The sequence below is a fragment of the Geospiza fortis genome, unplaced genomic scaffold (assembly GCF_000277835.1).
Source record: "Geospiza fortis unplaced genomic scaffold, GeoFor_1.0 scaffold112, whole genome shotgun sequence".
Taxonomy (NCBI): Eukaryota; Metazoa; Chordata; class Aves; order Passeriformes; family Thraupidae; genus Geospiza; species Geospiza fortis.
The window spans coordinates 11,567,606-11,587,329 of NW_005054298.1; the positions used below are offsets into that span (position 1 = coordinate 11,567,606).

Below are 19,724 nucleotides of genomic sequence, written 5' to 3' on the forward strand. Positions count from 1 at the left end.
TAGCTGTCAGCCTGAGTAGTCAGTATATGCAATTATGTATGAGAAAATAAAGCATATATAGTGTCAAAAAGAATTTATTTTATGGTCAGGAAGTGTTTGATCTGGGCATTAAAGTAAAATTCTGCAGCAGGGAAGCACTTAGTTGCAGTGGGAAGTCCAGGAGTTTTTAGTAATATATATGGCTTTAGTAATATAATGGCTTTATACTGTATATAAAGCCATTTGAGCTGTTTGTAAGGCAGGTAGGGTGGAAATAATAATTCCCTTTGCTTTGTAATAATCAACTACAAATAAGTATGGGCATCCTGAGCAGCCCTGGGGAACATCAAAAAGCATTGACTGTGTAACACTGGGCTTAAATGCAATTTTTGAAACAACTATGGCAAAATGTACAAACAGTCTGAAAAAGAAACAAAAGTATTTGATCATATTTCTTGGAGTCATATGGGTCTCCAACTGAGAAACCATCAGATCCTTGCTCTCCACATATTTCCAACATTATCATTTGTTGCCATGGAGAATATGAACAATATATCAGATTCCTGTGGTATTGTTTCTCCACTGAGGTATTTTCCCCAAACCATATAATGTTGAATGCCTCCTTTGAAATGATCCCCAGAAGATGTGAAATGTGTGGGCTGTGAGGAATGATGGTGTAGCACAATGGGCAGAATCCTGTCAATGCCAGTGGGAACCTGGTGTGTGGAAAGGGGAAATATTGAGCATCCTGTCTCTCTCGTTTTTGTGTGACAGCCAATGTGACATCTTAACACACCTAAAACACATGTGCAGATCTGATGGGCATAATCAAAGCCAAATTTTTGTCTGGTTTGTGTTTATGCCACAATTTAAAAAAAATATATATAGTCCTCTTCAATATTTGTGTGCAATTGCAGGAAAAAGACTTTGGGTTATGCTTGACTCTTACAGGACATCAAGTCCTCTGAACAGTTGTGTCTTCAGTAGCCCATGTTGTTGCCTATTAGAGCCTTCTTGTCCTTTGTCTTGGGCCTGTGCTGGCAAACAGTTCACAGGGCAAGCATCAAGGTGGGTATAGGAGCAAAGGGCTCTAAATAGTTGCTCTGCTTTGGTTGTGCTTTTTTGGTACTTACTAAAAAAAGTACAGGATGTGTTGTTGACACACTATCAGGAACGATGGGCATAAAAGAAGTGTGCAGACACCGCTTGTGCTGGAAAAAATGCCACTATCCCTTGTGCCACCTGCTCTGTATGACGGAGTAAATGTGGAGGAAAAAGAACATTTATTGATTTTTGGCACTCACAGCAGTATTTGGTGAGGATTTGGGATAACCACAGAAGCAAGCAGAAACTACATGTTTGCTTTATTAGCAGAATTGAGAGAGGCCCAGTGGGAAAAGCTTCAGTTCTGCCCTCAGTCATGCAGCCAATGCAGCTTTGCTGTTGCTGGGATTTTAACTGCCATTCAGCAGTAGAATTACTGTCCACCTGTGGAAATGGTAATGGTGGAGGGTTTGGGAGAGGGGAGACACAGTGGGCTTGCTTCTCCACAGGAAAAAATATATGAAGCGGCTCTGTTCTGTGAAGGCATGGCCTGTAACTGATCTTTCTTGGAAGACCAGCTTTGGAGAGGTGATGCTACGAGCAGGTGGCAGTGCTGTGTCTGCAGTGCTTGCATCTAAAGAGTGACATTCCCAGCAGATAAATGTGCTTGTCATGTAAAGAGAGATGCAGTTCAGAGATATCATGCAATCTATGATTTTAGGGCTCAAGCTCAGCACAGATCTCCCAAATTTCTGTTCAGTGTGTATCATTTGTTTGACTTCGAAATTAGAAGCCTGTGGTTTTGTACTCAAGCTGGAAAATAGCAATGCACAGTAAAGCCAAACACTTTTGTTGAAAGCATATCACATTCTTGCCACTTCTAGCAGCAGAAGGGAGAAATCATAGATATTTAGTTATGATGTTTGACATACTGCTGGGAAGCATCTGTGCTAGCAGGCTTGGCTTAAGAATTTTTGTATAAACTAGAACATAGAAAGCAAAGCTTTTGTGTTTTTAATGGAAAACTCACCAAATATTTTTATTATATGCTATTTTCTTACATCTAGTTGTCATTTTCTGTGTTGAATGAAGGAAAGATGAAAATGCCAACTTTCTTTTAATATGTGCTGTAAACATCTAGAATAGGCTCTTTTGAGTCATGAATGGAACAACTTTGCCAGAACTTCTGAAGCAGATTTTTCTATCAGTTCCTAGAATAAAACTGAGAAAAAAAAAAGGCAACAACTACTGTGTTCAGAGTCTATTTTAGATACTGGATATTACAATCCAAAGGAAGCTCGCCCTTGGTTCCCGTGTGCAATAGTCACAGTTGTGTGTAGGAGAAATCTGTAGTTTGTTGTCTTTGAATACAGCTCTGTAGTTTGTACCTTAAAGGCAGACAACATACTTTCTATATGGCACTTAAAAAATCAAAATAAAAATTGGTGGTGTGGGAGTTAAGCTTTTAGGACTTTTAAGAGGAGGTATTATATAAGCTATATATAGGTATGGAGTTAAAAGAGCTATAAAGTAGTCGAAGAAGAAATCAGTGATGAAATTCCTAGTATTCTCATTAGGTGTTTCATGGCGTGCTCATAGGACAGAGTATTCTGTTTAAGGCAGGTAAAATAATCAGTGGTGATGAAGACTTCTGTTGTGATTGAAGAGGGTAAATCATGGCACTAAGAAGCAGTATATGTTGTTTTGGTTGCAAACTTTTCCCTGGAGAGTTCTTGTAGAAGAATGGAGGCTGAGTCATCCAGGGGAGCAGGAACAATACAGGTATGGAATAGATATGGTTCTGTTTCAGGAGTTCAGATAAATCCTATATTAATAAATTGTAAATCATGGCAATTCTAACACCTACTCTTAGACAAAGGGATTTAATTTGTGACTTGGAAAGTACAGTACTATCCAGGAAAAAAAAAATGTCCGTCAAGTGCTGAGTTTTTGAAATTCAGTTCATTGTCAGAAACCACATTTATTAATCTTTCAACTCTATTCACTTCAATAAACTTTTCATGCAGCAACTTTGAGACAGATATGTTCTGTTTTATTCCCAATGTGATTGTGTTCACTGTAGTCATACTGGAGTGCTTTTCCATACTTCATTAGTAATGACAAAACAAAAAAGTGTTGGGTTGCAGAAGCAGCGGCAGCCTCAAAATTTGCTGTCTTGGATACTTGGTTGATGGCTTGTGTTCTTCCTAGCTGCATTGTTTGCTTATTGGTGAGGCTGAATGGAACACCGGGTGTATGCAGAGAATAAATGTGTGCAAGGAGAAACAAGTTAAAGGAAAATAAACATAGCCTGTAATTTTAGGGTGTAAAAGAAAGCAGGAGACCATAAAATAATATATTCCAGTCTGGAATGGTTTTCTTTTAAATCATAATCTTCCATTTATTATAGTGAGCAAAGTGGTAAAATGCAAGCAGTGGTTTAAGTTCTGTTTCATTGGCTTGGTGTTACCACAAGCCTGTTTAACCCATGAAAGAATTCAAGGGATAGTGCAAATCTTTACTTTTAAAGGACAAATATGAATTACAAGCTCATGTAAGAGACAGCCTGCTTTCCAGTGTGAAAGTAGTCCTTTTAGTTGTTCAATCAAATAGTTTCTAGCTTTACAACAAATTATCTGAAATGCATTTATAAGCTGTAATTAAACAATTTTTTCCAATACTTAATAGGGCTCAAATAAAAATAACTAACATTTTGCATTTCTTTCACAACACAGCAAAAAACAAAATATGAAAGCAAACTACAAGTTAAAAGTTCACATTCCCAGAACTGCAAGGAGGGAATAGATATGATTTTTCAGGGTTTTTTTTTTTGTGTGCCAACCTCATTGATGTTTGTACGGCTGAAAAATAATACATTTCTTTTAAATGTCTTAGAAATTCAAAATTCCTCATGAGCTTTAGGTTAATGGAGATAACCTGATGGAAGCACACCTCATGTAGTGTATTTCCTAATACTAAAATATGAAAAAACAGCCACATGCTCAAGTAGACTCCTCTGTGACAACCTGAAGTTTTATAGTTTTTTTTTCAAGCCCATTTTTTTTTTTTTTTTTTGTGCTGCCATTGTCATCTAAATTCTCCTCATCCAATCTTTCAGGAGCTGGTGGCTGGTCCCCGCTGGAGTCCAACGAGCAGCAGTGGCTGCAGGTGGATCTGGGAGACAGAGTGGAGATCGTGGCGGTGGCCACGCAGGGCAGGTACGGCAGCTCGGACTGGGTGACCGGCTTGATGTTTGTACGGCTGAAAAATAATACATTTCTTTTAAATGTCTTAGAAATTCAAAATTCCTCATGAGCTTTAATGGAGATAACCTGATGGAAGCACACCTCATGTAGTGTATTTCCTAATACTAAAATATGAAAAAACAGCCACATGCTCAAGTAGACTCCTCTGTGACAACCTGAAATAATTTAACAGTTCTTTATCAAGCACATTTTTTTTTTTTTTTTTTGTGTGCCCTTTTTCTTCAAATTTCCCCTCATCCAATCTTTCAGGAGCTGGTGGCTGGGCCCCCCCGGAGTCCAACGAGCAGCAGTGGCTGCAGGTGGATCTGGGAGACAGAGTGGAGATCGTGGCGGTGGCCACGCAGGGCAGGTACGGCAGCTCGGACTGGGTGACCGGCTACGCGCTCATGTTCAGCGACACCGGCCGCAACTGGAGGCAGTACAGACAGGACGACGCCGTCTGGGTAGGTCTGAACTGGCAGGGCCTTTGCTCCCAGAGCTCTCTGGCTCAGGCTCATTTGGGCATTTGGAGAAGCAACTCTGGTTTCACATCCAAGGAGCGCTGCAGTGGTGAGAGAGCAGACCTGAGCGACTCCACGGGGTGTTTGATCTAAATGGGTCATGTCACCGACTGTCTGTGTAATACAAGTTTAGGCCCTCAGGAGTACATTGCTTTTCAGACTATGAGGATGATCAGGGCACTTAAAATGACCTGTGTGCTTTTGTGCCTGGTTGGCTCTGATTCAGGAACACCAGGGTAAATGGGGCTAATCACCTCCGTGCTTCCTCCAGGAAAGATGAAAATTAATTCTATGCTTTAAACGTGTTTGGCCATAACAAGAGAGATCATGCTGAGGAAGATGGGTGGTAAATTGCTCCTCAGCTGGAGAAGGCTGGAGCTGCAGCATGGGTTGTGGGATGATTTAGGAGACACACTAAAAGTGATCAAGGCTTTTTCTAATACTTTAATGCAGACTTGACCATTGCTGTGTCACAGGTTCAGTGTGTGGCTGTGCCAGGTGCTGTTGGTAGGAGTGCATGGGGGCAGCAGTGGCACCACAAGTCTGGATGGAAAAGTTTACAAGCCTTCCTTTTGTACAGCAAATGTCAGTTGTTAGTGAATGGGTAAAAAATTGTGGGATTCTCCCCATGCTATGTGGTGTAGTTCTGTGCATCAATAGCCCTGGTGGCATGAAAATCTGTGGTGTTAAAAGAAACAGATTCTTCACGAAAATAAAGGGGAGTATGTTAAGTGTAACCAAGTACACTTATATTTTTCTTTGGTTAATACTTTGATTAAATGCTGTGTCACAAAAGCAGATTTTGCTTCTAGAACATGTGAGTGATGGGAGCTAGAGTACAGCAGGAAGAGGGGAGAAGAGCTGCTTAATTTTTCCCCAAGTGTGTGGTGGCATTGGAGATGCATGTACAGGGAGGTGAACTTCTGTGTATCTAAAATCCATTGTATCATCACTTTGCTTTATCATGGCTTGATTCAGGGAAAGCTAATGAAATCTTTCTTCCCTTAGAAAAGCAACTTTGGTCCTAAGGTGGTCATAAAAGTTGTCAAGTGCTTCACCTGTCACTTAAAATGTTATGTTAGGCTGTCTTTGCTCTGATACTTACATATATATATATATAAATAAATAAATATAAAATATGTATATGTATTATATATATGTGTGTGTATATATAGGTATATATTGTACGTATAGAATTTTTTTATATATATATATATATTTAAAAGCAGAGGAATTTGGACTGAATATAGTGATCATTTAATCTGTCTCTTGACTTCCACCCCTGGGAATCTGAAATACTGAGAAATTTTCACAGTTAAGTGCTTCTTTGCCTGAAAATATTATGTGGCTTGTTAAAATTTTGTATTAGGACAAATTAATTTTTTATTACATGTCAAAATTTGCAGTCCTTTTCTTTTTGGAAACACCTTTTCTTTTATAAATTTTTCTTCTTAAAGGGAAACTTGAAAAGACAACAAATAGAATTTACCACAGCAAATCTTAATGCCCTAAGGATTCAATTTATGAGTTTCTTATCTGGCACCTAATATTGCACATGAGAATAAGAACAAGCCTAGCAGGCATTTAACAGTGAATTAGGATTTATGAGCAACTTGGGCTCTCTTGTTTTACTAGAGTGATCAGGCACGAAGTTGATTCAGGGCAGAAACTGGCACAACTTCCAAAGCCTCAGCAGACTTGGATCCTTGTTTTCTGGAGAGATAATTTTTGTATGTGTTTCTGATGGAAACCACCACAGTCTACAGAGCATAATTTTCTATATAATTGAGGAAAAATGAAATAGACTTTCAGTGTGGAAAAGGAAACAAAGGATTTGGATAATTTTCCCATTACCTTAGTTTCTAGGAGTCACACTGACCAAGTGAGCCAGTAATGTAATTCCAGTCCAGAAGAACCATTTGCTCATTGTTCCCAGAGGGTTTGAAGGGTTTGTTAGGATGCTTCACCAAACTTTCCTGGAGGAAATATCTGATAATGTAAATCCAAAGTGGGCTCATTGGACATTTCATTAGACACTTTAGTCCACCTGAACTGGCAAGTCTCATTAACACTTAGGAGCTTGTATGCCTACCCATGGAATTAATGAAGATCAAGAATTCTTTCCATACAATTTTTATTCTAACTAAAGAAGAAGTTGATTCTTTTTCCCTGGCACTTTTGGATTTTCTTCACTGAATTAAATTAGGTCTAGAGAGCCATTCAGAGCACAAAGAGGAAAGCCAAAGAGGCTTTCAGAAGCATGTATAGAATTATAATTTCAAATTATGCAGTGTTCCTCTTTTATTGGCAGTTATGCTTTCCTTAGAGTTTTTTCTAACTAAGAAGAAACATAGAAGTGTGCTGTCCAGCTGAATGTTAAAGGTTTTTTCAGACCCTTGGATGAAATGAGGACAAGCACAACATGGTGCTTGTCCTGAACATCTGGCCCTTGAATAGCTGTAAGGGAAGTTCTGCATTGCACACCCCTAGGAAAGAACCCTTGCCCTTGACTTAAGGTAGTGGACCATTTCACAGGGCTGGGAAAGCAGCCCCCCAGGGTAGCCTCCACTGTTACAATCTGTGGTAGTGTACACTGTACCAATCTGTCACAAGTGTGGGAGTTCCAGACTTGGGAATCTCTATCTGTGCTGGCTTTGGTTCAGTGATGTTTTTTGCTCAGCACGAATAGAAACATCCCTCAATTATCAAGACTGTTTCCAGCACAAACCCAAACCCCCAAACCAGACCCCCATACCAATTACACTGGTATGAAGAAAATTAGCAGTTAAACACAGCATTTTCCGTTTTTTTGGTTCTTTTTTTTTTTGAGGGGTGGGTAGGATGGTCTGTCAAAGAGGGATTTAAGGCAGTAGTTTCCTCTATCAGGGTGAGGTGGCAAGTTACCAATCCTTAATTTGTACTCAAGCCAAGTCAGATTTGATCTGCATTTTCTCCCATTCTCCCAGCCTATGTACATGACTCAGAGAGAAAGCCATGGTGTATTCCCAGTTGGTGACACTGCAGGGCTCTCTTGGAGGAGCATGTACTGGCCCAGCCTTTCCCTGCTGCATATCACGGGGCCATTGACCACATGTGGTGGGAACAGCAGGAAGGCAGCAGGGCCTTCAATAATCCCCAAGTAAATCTGTCCAGATGAAACTTTTCTTAATGATCCCAAGAATGTCTGATGGTCCCTATTGCAAGTGTTTTGATGCTCTGAGGAGTTGTTGTGGGTATAAGTTTGGTCCACCCATATGGCAGAGATGTTCTGCAGTGCACCAGAGGACCTGGGCGCATAAATTCTTTATTGGGCTGCCAATAAGACAGATGTTTGCACACCAGCATATATGACATATCACCAGTAAAAGTCCCTTTCTCTTTATAGAGATTACAAGGCTTATTATGCTCTTCTCCCAGCTTGCATACAGCTCCCATCAACTTTGCTGTTAATGAGGACTGCATAGACAGATCGCAGGGAGAATCAGAAAACCTTTTAAGTTTTCACTCAGCCTGTGTTTATGATGTTAGTAAATTCTGCAGCTGGAGTTGAAGACAAGACAGATTAGCCATTTAAAACCAATTTTCCAACCCCATTTGTATTTAAATAATCTTGTTACAAAAGGACTCTCTGGTTCAGAGCAAACTAGACTTATAATTATATTTTCAATATGGATAAATCAGCTATGTGTGGACACACTAGCTATTGATTGGGAGACATAAAACATAAATCTTATTGCTTGTAACAAGTAAATGATTTTTCAGTGTTTTTAAGTGTTGAATAATTCAGCATTTGCTTTACCTGCATACACATCACAGCTTGAGTCAGTCCAAATTGTGTATTTTACTGGGAAAAAAAGTGTGGGTTGTGATATAATGCTATTTCATTTTAGATTGCAATTTTTATGCTATCTATATTGAAAAATACTTTACAAAGCTGAAAAACACAATTATGCAGGAAGGCACAAAGGAAGGGATGAAACAGGCATAGATGCATGCAACAAAAGGAGAAAAGAGATGTTCTTTATACAGAGTTTTGAAAGGAGAAGGAGAGCTTGTGGAATTGGAGATAAAGGCAGACTCCTCTGACAGTGGCAGAGAAGGCTTTTATATTGGAACAATGAATCTGTGCAGAGAGGCAATGAAGAGGGAAAATGACAGAGATGGCACAGAGATAGTTCACACTCCGTGCAGTCCCATGCACTGAGGAGTGAGCTGGTTAGCAATGGCCAGCTGGTATCAGCTGATTTGGTTGGTGAACGTTCTGATAAATCTGCTGTCCACTGCGCATGGAAGGCAGAAGATGGCTCTGGGTGGGAGAGGGGCTGTGAGCTCTAACCCCAGAGCTGCATCAGAAGATCTGAAGTGCTCCTCTAATGTTGACCGATGACCCCTTGGCCATGGAGGGAATAAAGCAGAGCTCCCCTCCTGCAGCAGTGCCCCGGTGGTGTTGTGCTTCTCTCAGGTGTGAGGATGCTGTGCGAGGCCTGGAGAGTTGGCAGGAGGCTGAGGATGCATTAGGAATGTGTATTTTCCAGGGGAGCAGGAAAAGTGTTTTAATAGAGGTGATAAAGATCCCTTGCATTCCCTTTCACTGGGAAACTTCTTACTTGCATGTGTGAGCTTTTGCTGAACCAGAGGCTTTTCTAATGAAGTCTAGAGGAGGGTCACCCTTAATTGGCTTATAAATCTACAGGGGCGCTGTAAACTTTCCCATTCCACCCTAGCTGGATAATGACTCTGGAACTGTTTTGGTGAGTTAATTATTGTGAACATAGTTAGAATATTAATCTTCTTGTCAGATTTATAATTGTGCTAATTTATTCTAAAGCATCTTTTAGCTCCTAGTCCTAACACCCTCCAAGCAAGACCAGAGCAAATTTCCACATGTAGCAATGAGAAGTCCCACATTGTTTGCTTGGGTTAGAGAATGAGTTTTTGCATGTCTTGTTATAATGCTTCCTGCTATACTAGTATTAAGATATATTTAAACTCCTTTATGCACAGTAATTATTGCCAGTCAAATAAGTGTTAAGTGGTAAGTATCTATGGATTATTTCCTTTCCCACCTTTGCTCTAAGGAAAGAAAAAGAAGAAACAAAAAGCCAATTGCTACTTTCAAGTAGGAATGAAGAAAGTAATTCATTCTTGCTGCAGGGAAGCAAGGTTTTCCAGAAGTTTTCATTGCTATGTTATTACAGATTTTGAAGAGGCAACCATTATCCCTTTGTTGTAATTAGGACTGTTCAGATTTAAGACTGCCTGATTCTGAGATGCTGTTTGGATGTTACTAATTTGCTTCTAATTCTGGTTTTACCCACTGAGCTGGCTGCAAATGTGGCCTTCTGAGCACATTCTCAGGAAATCTGTCTTTCTTGGTATTGCCAGGGCAGTTCTTCTGTTGGAAGGATAATTCAAACTGTCAGTATATCTGTTTTTGTCAAGTGCACTCTGTATGGATTTATTTCTGAATAAAATGGATATACTTATATTTCAAATAACCCTTTACTGTTGAGATGCTGGAGTTAGCCTTAAGCTAACTGAATTTTGTATGAATTCTGTGACCTTACAATGTGCTTTTATTGTTGGTTAACTGTAAAGTGATATTAAGGTGGAGTCTAGATAATTTCATGCTGATATTAGCATGCTACCCATCAGCAGTGTCCTCAGGAATTCTCTGTGCATGGTGTTTGGCAGCAATTCACTCTGACCCAGAAAAAATTGCAAGAAACATGGTTATTGACAGTTTGTGCTGTTACTGGCTTCCCAGTCTTATGCCTTTGCAAATTTCCTGAAATGCATGTTTTCTGTAACCATTTCACACAGGAAGGCTGAGAAATGTTCTCTAATTTCTTATTCTTACATCCTGGATAATCTCAATTATCTTGTCTCTGCTACTTTTGTGCTAGCAGCTAGAGGGTGTGACTCCATAGGGTTGGCCCTAATGGATTGGAATGGGAAGAGTGGTTGGCATTGCTCTGGTTGGTGATGTCTGGTCCCAAAACATAAGTGTCTTCCAATCATCTCCAGCAGTTTTGTCTGCCACAGCCAGAAAGCTGTTGTTTCCCCTCCAGGCATCTACTAAGATAGAAAATCTTGTTTGTGGCATGCTAGGATGGTGAATGTGGAAAATAGGGGAAATTTCCTCTTAGATGGTGGAGTTTGGCCAGCAACTCTTGTATATCAGTAGACCAAGTTTCATTATTTTTGTTTGCAAATTATTTTCCATGGCATTTGAAGGCTTAAATATGCGCCTTTAAAAATTCTGAATAAATATGGAACAAATAGTTATGTAATCCATATGCCTACAGAGCTCAGTGAGTTTCTTTGCAGTTGTTTGGTACATTTTTGGAACAAATGAGTGGCTCTAGCTATCTGAAAAACCAATTCTTTTGTGGGGAACCAACTAACAAGAGTACTCTTATTGTGCTGTTATATACTGTAAAATAAGACAAATTTCCTGCTGTTAAAAAGTGTGTCACTTCACTTCTACTGATTCACTCTTAGATTAGATTAATCCAAATAAATAAACTGGTTTGAATTGTAGTGTTCAGGTCTTCAGTAGCTGTTACAAGATTGTACTGATTTTGCTCTGAGCCCTTTCTAAATGCTGGGTAATCCTGTAGTGAGAAGCTCATGAGCAGAGAAGTAGAAACCTATTGCTTGTGGCTAGTGAAAATGGTACATGAGAGAGAGAGGCAAGCAATGAACAAACCATTGCAAACCCCGCCAGGACTGGCAGAGGCGTGTGATCTTATGTAGACACCCGGTTTAGTGATGAGACACACTTGCAAACTGATTGGAAAGAGCAGAAAGGAGAGGAAAGGAGATGAGAGGAGACTCAATTAGATGGAGAGGTAGAGAGCTACAGTCAGTGACCAGAGCTTCAGTATCTAAGATGGAATAAAGAACAGTTTCATTACATCTGCAGTCAGCAGCAGCAGAAACCAAGGGTCTTTAATTTCTGCTCATCCTCTTCTTTTCTCCTTGGTTAGCAGATTTGTATTCCACCTTGGGTTAATGTACTCAGTGTTTCCTGCTGTTAGACCAATCAGCTGCAGAGTGGCCCCCACAAACTGTTTCTGAGGTACTTTCTTGAAAAGGTGTTGTTTTCATGGAAACTTTTTTTCAGCTCTAAGATTGGATCTTTGCATAGTAGCAGTGCAGGAATGGGAAGATGGAAAAATAGATAGGTCCAGATGATTTATGGGGAGGACCCTGATTTATTAAAACTTTAATTTTCTTAGGCTATTTGGTCGTGTGGAAATTCTGCTGCATTGCTCCTTTATGGTCTGATTGGGAGCCTGCTGCTGTCCCTGGGGCCCTTTCCCATCAGGGATCGCCAAATGAAATGTTCTTCCTTGAATGAACTCAGGTGCCAATGCCTTTTTTTTGCTTTTTTTTTTCCTTAACTGTTGTGTAAGCTAAGGTGACCTTGTTACATATTAAAAAAAGAAAAGTGTAGTCACACAATTAGAATTATCTGATAAGTAATATTTTCTTGCTTTTATGTAAACCAAGAAATTCTGTAGTGACATCATCCTTACACTGCTGGAAAGATGATCTTTGCAGAATTCCTTCCTCCCAAACCCCTAGTCATTTCAGCTAATGTGGATTTATTTTTTTAGGGTGAAGAGGGGACTTTTTATCTTGCATAAAGAACTTTAAAATTATTTGTTTTCATTGTCATTAAGAAATTAGCTTCATGAGATTTATTATTTTTTAACTGCCTATGCCTGTACTGGGATATTCCAAGTGTGGAAACAGTGTTTCTCTAATGTTTATTATAGAAAAAATATAAATATTTAATATATTTTATTAGATCTTTTCCCTAGTTAAAAAACAAAGAACAATTAGTGAAAATAGTGCTATTTAAAAAAAAACTCAATTATTGTTCTTGTTATGAAGGACCTCTTTTAATATATTGCCTTTGCAGATGTGTAGTGCATATTTTACATCTTTCAGTGACTCCCAAATTTTAGTACATGAGAACTTTTAAAACACTTCTATAATCATTAATCTTGAAGGTTATTATACCAATTGTACTTTTTACTCCTAAAGCTGTTTCTCAAGAAATAGGGAAAGATAGAAGTCCTTAGAAAATCCCTTGAGGTACAAATAAGTAAGAACAAAATTTATCTGTGGAATGAATAGGCCTATCCAGATTCCTTTGAAATTTAATGTAACTGATTTTTTTTTATGTATTTCTGACACTTTTGGGGAGCTGCCTACACCTGGTCTACAGGAGTTGGTTAACATTTGTGGGGTTAGTAATCAAACATGAAAATAAACTTCAGCAAACCAAAGTAAAGAGTAAATCCTGACACAGCAGTACTTGAAGGACTTTTACCCTTCGGGGAATAAGTATTCTTCTATATTGAGAGTTGAGGGTACAAATGCAGTTCTGGAAAATGATGAGTGGTTCCATATATAGACACCTTTACAGCTTGAAGGAGAGATGAAATTTGACTCAAATAAAAACTAGTCAGCTGTTGTGCTCAGAGAAACTAAATGTGAGCCACATTTTAATTTTGAATATGGAGACTCCCATATGAGTGATAAGAATGGACAAATCTCTGGAGAAGATTCTAGCTGTCTTGAGATGAGGTTTGCTAGACTTTGTGGAGGATTTGTAGGGAAGAAATTTGCCTTGGAGTACTTCAAGTTTAGGTTCAGCTTGCAAAAATGATGATTTCATTTTCAATAAGTTCCATTTGGAAATTAGGCTTACCATTTTAAAATCCATGTCATGGTTGCCTCAGGAGAGTCTTTGTCTTGATAGACAGTCAAGAAAGCATCCAAACTGGTCCTAGTTAATTTAGGAAAGCTGATCCAAAAGAGCTTTACCTCTTTTGCTTGGGAACTGCTTTAAAGACTATAGCAATTCTGGCAATGAGTAGCAATTCTATTCACTCTCCTTCCATAAATCCCCATGGATCCAAGAGGTGCAGGTCCTTTTGGCACTGGCATGATAGCCAATTTTGGCTGATGCTTTCAAATCTTTTCTCTGGGTGCTTTGGGGGAAAATTGAGATTCTTAAGATTGCAGGGCAGGAGTTTACTTGTATCCAAAGAAAACTGCAGTCTGTGTTCTGGATCCAGATTTTATATTTCTATTATACAGTTTGCTGACACAGGGGGACTTTTTAAACATCTAGAGTGTGTTTTACATCCTCTATGTCAGACCCAAACCTCTGTTTTCCCCTGGGCACAAATGCTCATGCTGCACTACAGAGCTGTCCACAGTTACTCCTCTCTCCTTGCTGAGTCCTTCAGAGCAAGAGTGTTTGTATCCCAGTTAGAATATGTGTGTGCCTGGTGGAAAAATCTTAATGTTAGCAGTATACATTAATGGTAATACTTGTAAATTCCATATGCTCAGCAGATGCTTTCTCATTTAGGCTTCAGTTAAAAAAAAGTTAAATAGGAGAAGGAAAGGAAAAATACTGAAAACATGTCTCCCGAGAAGCCTTCTGTGATCTGTTACTCAGTAAATTAATAGAGATAGATTTTAGTCTGGAGATCAGATACTAAGGATCATGCTCTTGAAGGGTACCTTACAAATACTGCCTTGCATCACACAGTACTTCAGGGAAAAGACTTTGTCTCCGAGGAAGAGACATTGGTATTGTTCCCATAAAGCAGTCTCTGGAAAAAACCTATTCTATAGAGATTTAGGAGAGATTTCCACATCATGGCTTCTACATTGTTTTGCAGTGGAATCATTGTTCAAGCATCTGTCACTTTGTTCATTATGTGTCTTCACAATGGGTAGTTTTCCTTGCTTTTAATTTGTGTTCCAGATGTATGTATTCAGGCTTTTATGTACATCCAATATGTGATCCTTCATAAGCACTCTCTAATATCTACACTTTCTAACTTCTGCTTATTTGTTGCAAATTCACAAGCAGACTACCAAATCCATGAGTGATTTATGCTGAAGAAGGTTTGAGATTAGTAGACTGAAATGTGCAGCCTTTTCTTGGTTTTGTTTCCTCTGCAAGGGAGATCAAAACTCTTGGTTTTAGTGTTGAGAACAGTTTTGTAATGTCTAAAACAGAGTTAGATCCCAGAGTTAGAACCCAAGTTTCTTATTACGTCAGTGCAGACACCTGAAGTGTGCAGCTGAATTTTGTAGAGAGCACTTAGTATTGACAAATTACACCCAACAAACCATAACAAAGTTCAGTCAGCCAAAGCCAGGGCTATCCCTGTAGAAAGATTTCAAAAATTTCAAGCAGTTGTGATTTGTATAGCAGTCACGTAGCTCATGATTGACACATTTACAGGTAGCAACTCCTTGTTGGCAGCACATCTCAAGTGTAGATACTATAGCAAGGAGAAAACATTCTGATGTGCTCTGCTATCTTACTATCTGCAGAACCTGTGGGACTCATGAAAATATGCACAGAAAAAAAGGGAAAGATAGTCACCCTTTAAGAAACTGACTCTTTGAAATCTGATGTGTGACGGTGGTCACAGGGGTCTTATGTTGAAGGAAGAGACGAGAATGTTGACTCTATGTTCAGAAGGCTTGATTTATTATTTTATGATATACATTACATTAAAACTATACTAAAAAGAATAGAAGGAAAAGTTTCATCTCAGGCTAGCTAAGCTAAGAATAGAAAAGACAAGAATGATAACAAAGGCAGCTGCCTCAGACTTTCTGTCTGAGTCAGCTCTGCTGTGATTGGCCATTAATTACAAACAAGCTGATGAGACCAATCACAGATGGACCTCTTGCATTCCGCAGCAGCAGGTAACCATTGTTTTATATTTTGTTCTTGATGCCTGTCAGCTTCTCAGGAAGAAAAAATCCCAAGAAAAGGATTTTCACAAAAAGATGTCTGCGACACTGATGGCCTTGGAGGTCATGTCTAGTAGCTTCTAGATGCGTTGGCTGAATTTCCTCACATGAGAAGGGGAGTTTTGAGTACTGCAGGAATGAAAAAAGCATTTAATGCCTTATCCTTAATGTCATTTTCCCTCTTTTTTCTTTTTTTCTTCTCTCGTTTTACTTTTTCCCTTAACTACTCTTCTCTCCCACTAGACTGGGCCACAGTAGATTGCATTTGTTTTGGTTGCTTCTCCAACTGGAGTATGTATTATAGTGAAGAGGATAGCAGAGATTAACCTAGATAGCCTTTATTTATAGAATTCAGAGGCATGTTTAATTTCTCAGTGGAAATTATCAAGGGGAAAAGGATCTAAAGACAGTTATAGAGATTCTGGAAGTTCTTAATACCTCCTTTTTAGTGGGACACTTCCTGTTACCTCTACTTAAAGCAAATAGTAACTGACTTTGAACAGTGCTTTCTAAAATCTGTGAGGTTATTCAGGTACAAGTAACTACTCATCTGAATGAAGGTTTTAGCCCGTGATCTGGCAAACATATGGGCACTTAACTCATGCATTTACATTTACAGAATGAGCCATGAAGCATAGCAATTTAGAAATGAGGAAATCTGAAATGTTGATTCTACATAACTCTGTAATAAAACTTCCAGTGGTGCCAGGATTTCATCCCACACCTGTAATTAGTTGCTCAGCATAAGGTATTGTAGAATAGGGGCTTTGGAATTACTTGCTGAACCTGAAAGTTACTTACTAAGTTGTCTTATTTGCTCTGATTCTCCTTTTTTTTTCTTCCCTGGAAAACTGTTTCTCTGCCAATTTGTTCATCTTGAGGGGCTTTCTTCTTGCCTACGTTTTTGTGGATGGCCAGAGTCATTAGAAGCAAATGCATATCTGCAGTCTGATTTTTAAAACAAACTGCAGCAGCAGCACATTGCCATGAAATAAGACCTTTATTTCACACTGTCCTTCACCTAACTTTGCTTCTTTCTTTCTTTCCTTCTGCCAAGCTGGAGGTCAGCATTTAGTGCTTAGCCTTAGTATTTGAAGGCTTATAATGGTATCAATGTTTATGGACACTGGTTTATGTCCATGGACATTATTTGGTTATAGCCCTGTAAAATATGTGTGCTATTCCAGCCTGAGAAATATGTGCATGTGGTTATGCATACATCACTATAAAGGTTAACAGAGATGGTGATCTGCAAGGAATATTCTTATGAAATTAAAGACTCACAGATATTTAAGGCTGGTTTGAAGAGTTATTGTCAAACATGCAGAGCCATTGTGTGTATATGTCTGGAGAAGCTTCACAGTGGAGAAGCAAATCTGAGGCACAGAGGGAATGCAGAGTTTCAGGTGGCATTCATCCAGCCATATCTGCAAGAATGCAACGATGATGATTTATAATTACTGTGACGAAAATAACGATGATTCTGCTGCCACGTTTTTACCATAGCCTTGGGAGTATAAGTAATTATGCAATGATCAGTTGATTCTACATATTCACAAATTTAGCTATTTATCATAATTGGTTTAGTCCCTTGGAATTACTCCAGACTTTTACTTCATACAGTTGGTTGTAAAAGGGAAGTGGAAGGAAGCAAATTTCCTTTAGCTGCATACACCAAATCAAAGTCTGATCTACACTAACAGAATCTTCATTATTGATTGCAATACTTTTTTGTTCTTCCAGGTTTTAAAAGAAAGCAACCAAAAAAAATAAAACCAAAAAATTAACAGTAATTAAACCCTCACATGGAAGCCATCTATGTCTCCTTTTTGGAGATACTTTCAGTGGGTATCAAAAATTAGCTGATTCACACTTCAAAACACACCTTTTCTACATTTTGTCTGCATTTTATCTGCTGGATGTTCAGTGGTCAAATTAGATTGAAGTAGGGGAATTCAGGCTTTGTGTTTGCTTTCATGCCCGTCAAAGCCTTTACCTGGTTGTCTCCATCCTAATATTGTCATTCAAGGAAATAATCAGATTTCATGGCCTCCAAAACCCTTGTTACTTATGAAACCATTTTATTCTTGACTGTGTTTTTGACCGCTCTGTAGCCAGAAAATATTTCGTCCCAAGTCTTCTACCCTTCAAAAAAAAAAAAAAAAAAAAACAACCAAAAAACCCTACCAAAACTACAAATGCCATTGACTTTGAAGTGAAAAGAAAGAGGCATGCTAATGAGTAACTCAAGGATGTCTAGGTACACAGCTAAATTCCTGGATATTATCCCAGAATCCCAGAATTCCATGTAAAACTGAATATCAATTTTGATGCTGCTTGTCTGTAAGATAACAAAGTAACTAGAATCCTTTTGCTGCCTTCTAGGGACCCTTATGCATTCAAGCACAAAACCTAATACAGCATCAAATGGTCCCAGAGGGTTTATTTGTCTGGGTAGCAGCGGGCAGAGTGATAAACAAAATGTCACAGATGAAGGAGCAGTGCAGGCAGTCCTACATGTCTAGCAGCCATAGACAGTGAGTGAGCTGTGGCCTGTCTGTTATCAATTTGTCTTAAATCATGCAATTAGACATCTTTCTTTGTCACATGCTAATCACTGCCTTCCTGGCCCAATTATACCTGCGAGCTTCCAAGCACACAGCTATTTAAATGGGGTCACTGTAATTCAGATTTGGCAAATAGACTGAACTTTTTCCACATTCTTAATAGATGGTTACAAGCTGAAATTGCAGCATTTATCTCTGTGTAGCCATATACTTCTTGCTACCTTGAGTCATTCTTCTAGGTCTTGACATGCCTTGGACCTCCCTCGGGGACGAAAGCACAGCTGATCAACACCAAATGCTTCATTTTCTGAGGTATTCCCACAATAAGGTGAGTGGTTGGGGCCCAGAGACACATTCAGGTTCCCTGTGGTTTTCTGATCTTCTGGCCCAGTGAGCCAGAATGAAATGACTCTTCTCTTAGTGGCAAATAATGAGAGAAATGATGGCTCCATGGTGAGCCTTCCTTCGGATGAGATGCAGAGCTGAACTCGAGTCCTTCGCTTCCAAATGAGCACAGGTGTTTCTTTCCCAAGGTGTCTGTTTCTCGTTATCTTGTATTCTTTCCCATCTATTTCCATTTGTAATGACATCAAGGACACTGCTGGCATTAGGGACCACTGCCTGTTTAGTAGGTCCACCTTCAGGAGGTAGAACATTAGCAGAAGCAGCAGCAAAATATCTGACTGGTATACAGAGAAACAGGGCTGCAGGAAACTGGGGAACCTTTGTGTCCAATGGTCAATCTCCTAGGTTAACCACATGTTTTTGTGAGAGGTTTAGGATCCCAGCTTTAAATTTCAAAGGCTTAAATCTGCTCAAATCCTTTGTGAGTCTTTGGATGAATCTAGTTTTATGGTTACATAAATTTTTCGGCAGTGGTAGAAGGGACTCTGTTCCACTGCAAAAGAACTGAAATAATATGGCAGTAGACTTAGGCAGATCAATATCACTCTTCTGTGCAATTTTTAAAAACCAAAGTTGCAGCAGAAAAACCAGTTATTGCAATGCTACTTAATTCATTTAGCAATAGAGTTCATTGATTGATATTGTCATAAATAACAAGCCACTTCATCTGTGCCCCCTCACTGCCCTATCATATTACACGTACAGGCTAAGATGAAAAAACAACTGCAGCCCTTCTGAGCCTCAGGCTAACAAGCCTTATTGATTGCACTTGTCGTGAGCAATCTAAAGCTAAAAGATAGCAGCCCATAGGATTTGTATCTAAGCATCATAGGCCAGGTTTGAACCCACACCTTTTTCTAGGTGGGCAGTGCCCGTGGAAGCTATGCTGATTTCTAGGCAGCTGACATGTTTTACTGGAAACAAATGCAAGCAGAAGAGTCATGTTCTGAGCAGTGATTGGCAAAATCAATCCTAATTAGGCTGCAGATATTCAAGGCCACTTCTAAACCTGAGCCTTTTCTTGATCCCCTTTAATTATGTATTCAGATCAAAATGACACCCTGAGCTATTATCCTGCTTGTTAAACCCACTCAGTCGCTTGCTGTCTGAGCAAACGCATCCACGTTTTGCTAAGCGGCACAAATGGTTGCCTCTGT

At 39.2% G+C, this 19,724-nt stretch overlaps 1 protein-coding gene across 1 annotated transcript in view; it reads left to right on the plus strand.

Annotated features, from left to right (window-relative positions):
• Positions 1–19,724, plus strand: part of CNTNAP5 (contactin associated protein like 5) — a 273,515-nt gene that overhangs the window by 72,507 nt on the left and 181,284 nt on the right. Inside the window, exon 3 of the mRNA XM_031057766.1 lies at positions 4,539–4,732. Coding sequence (XP_030913626.1) covers positions 4,539–4,732 — 194 coding nt within the window. The remainder of the gene's footprint in view (positions 1–4,538; positions 4,733–19,724) is intronic.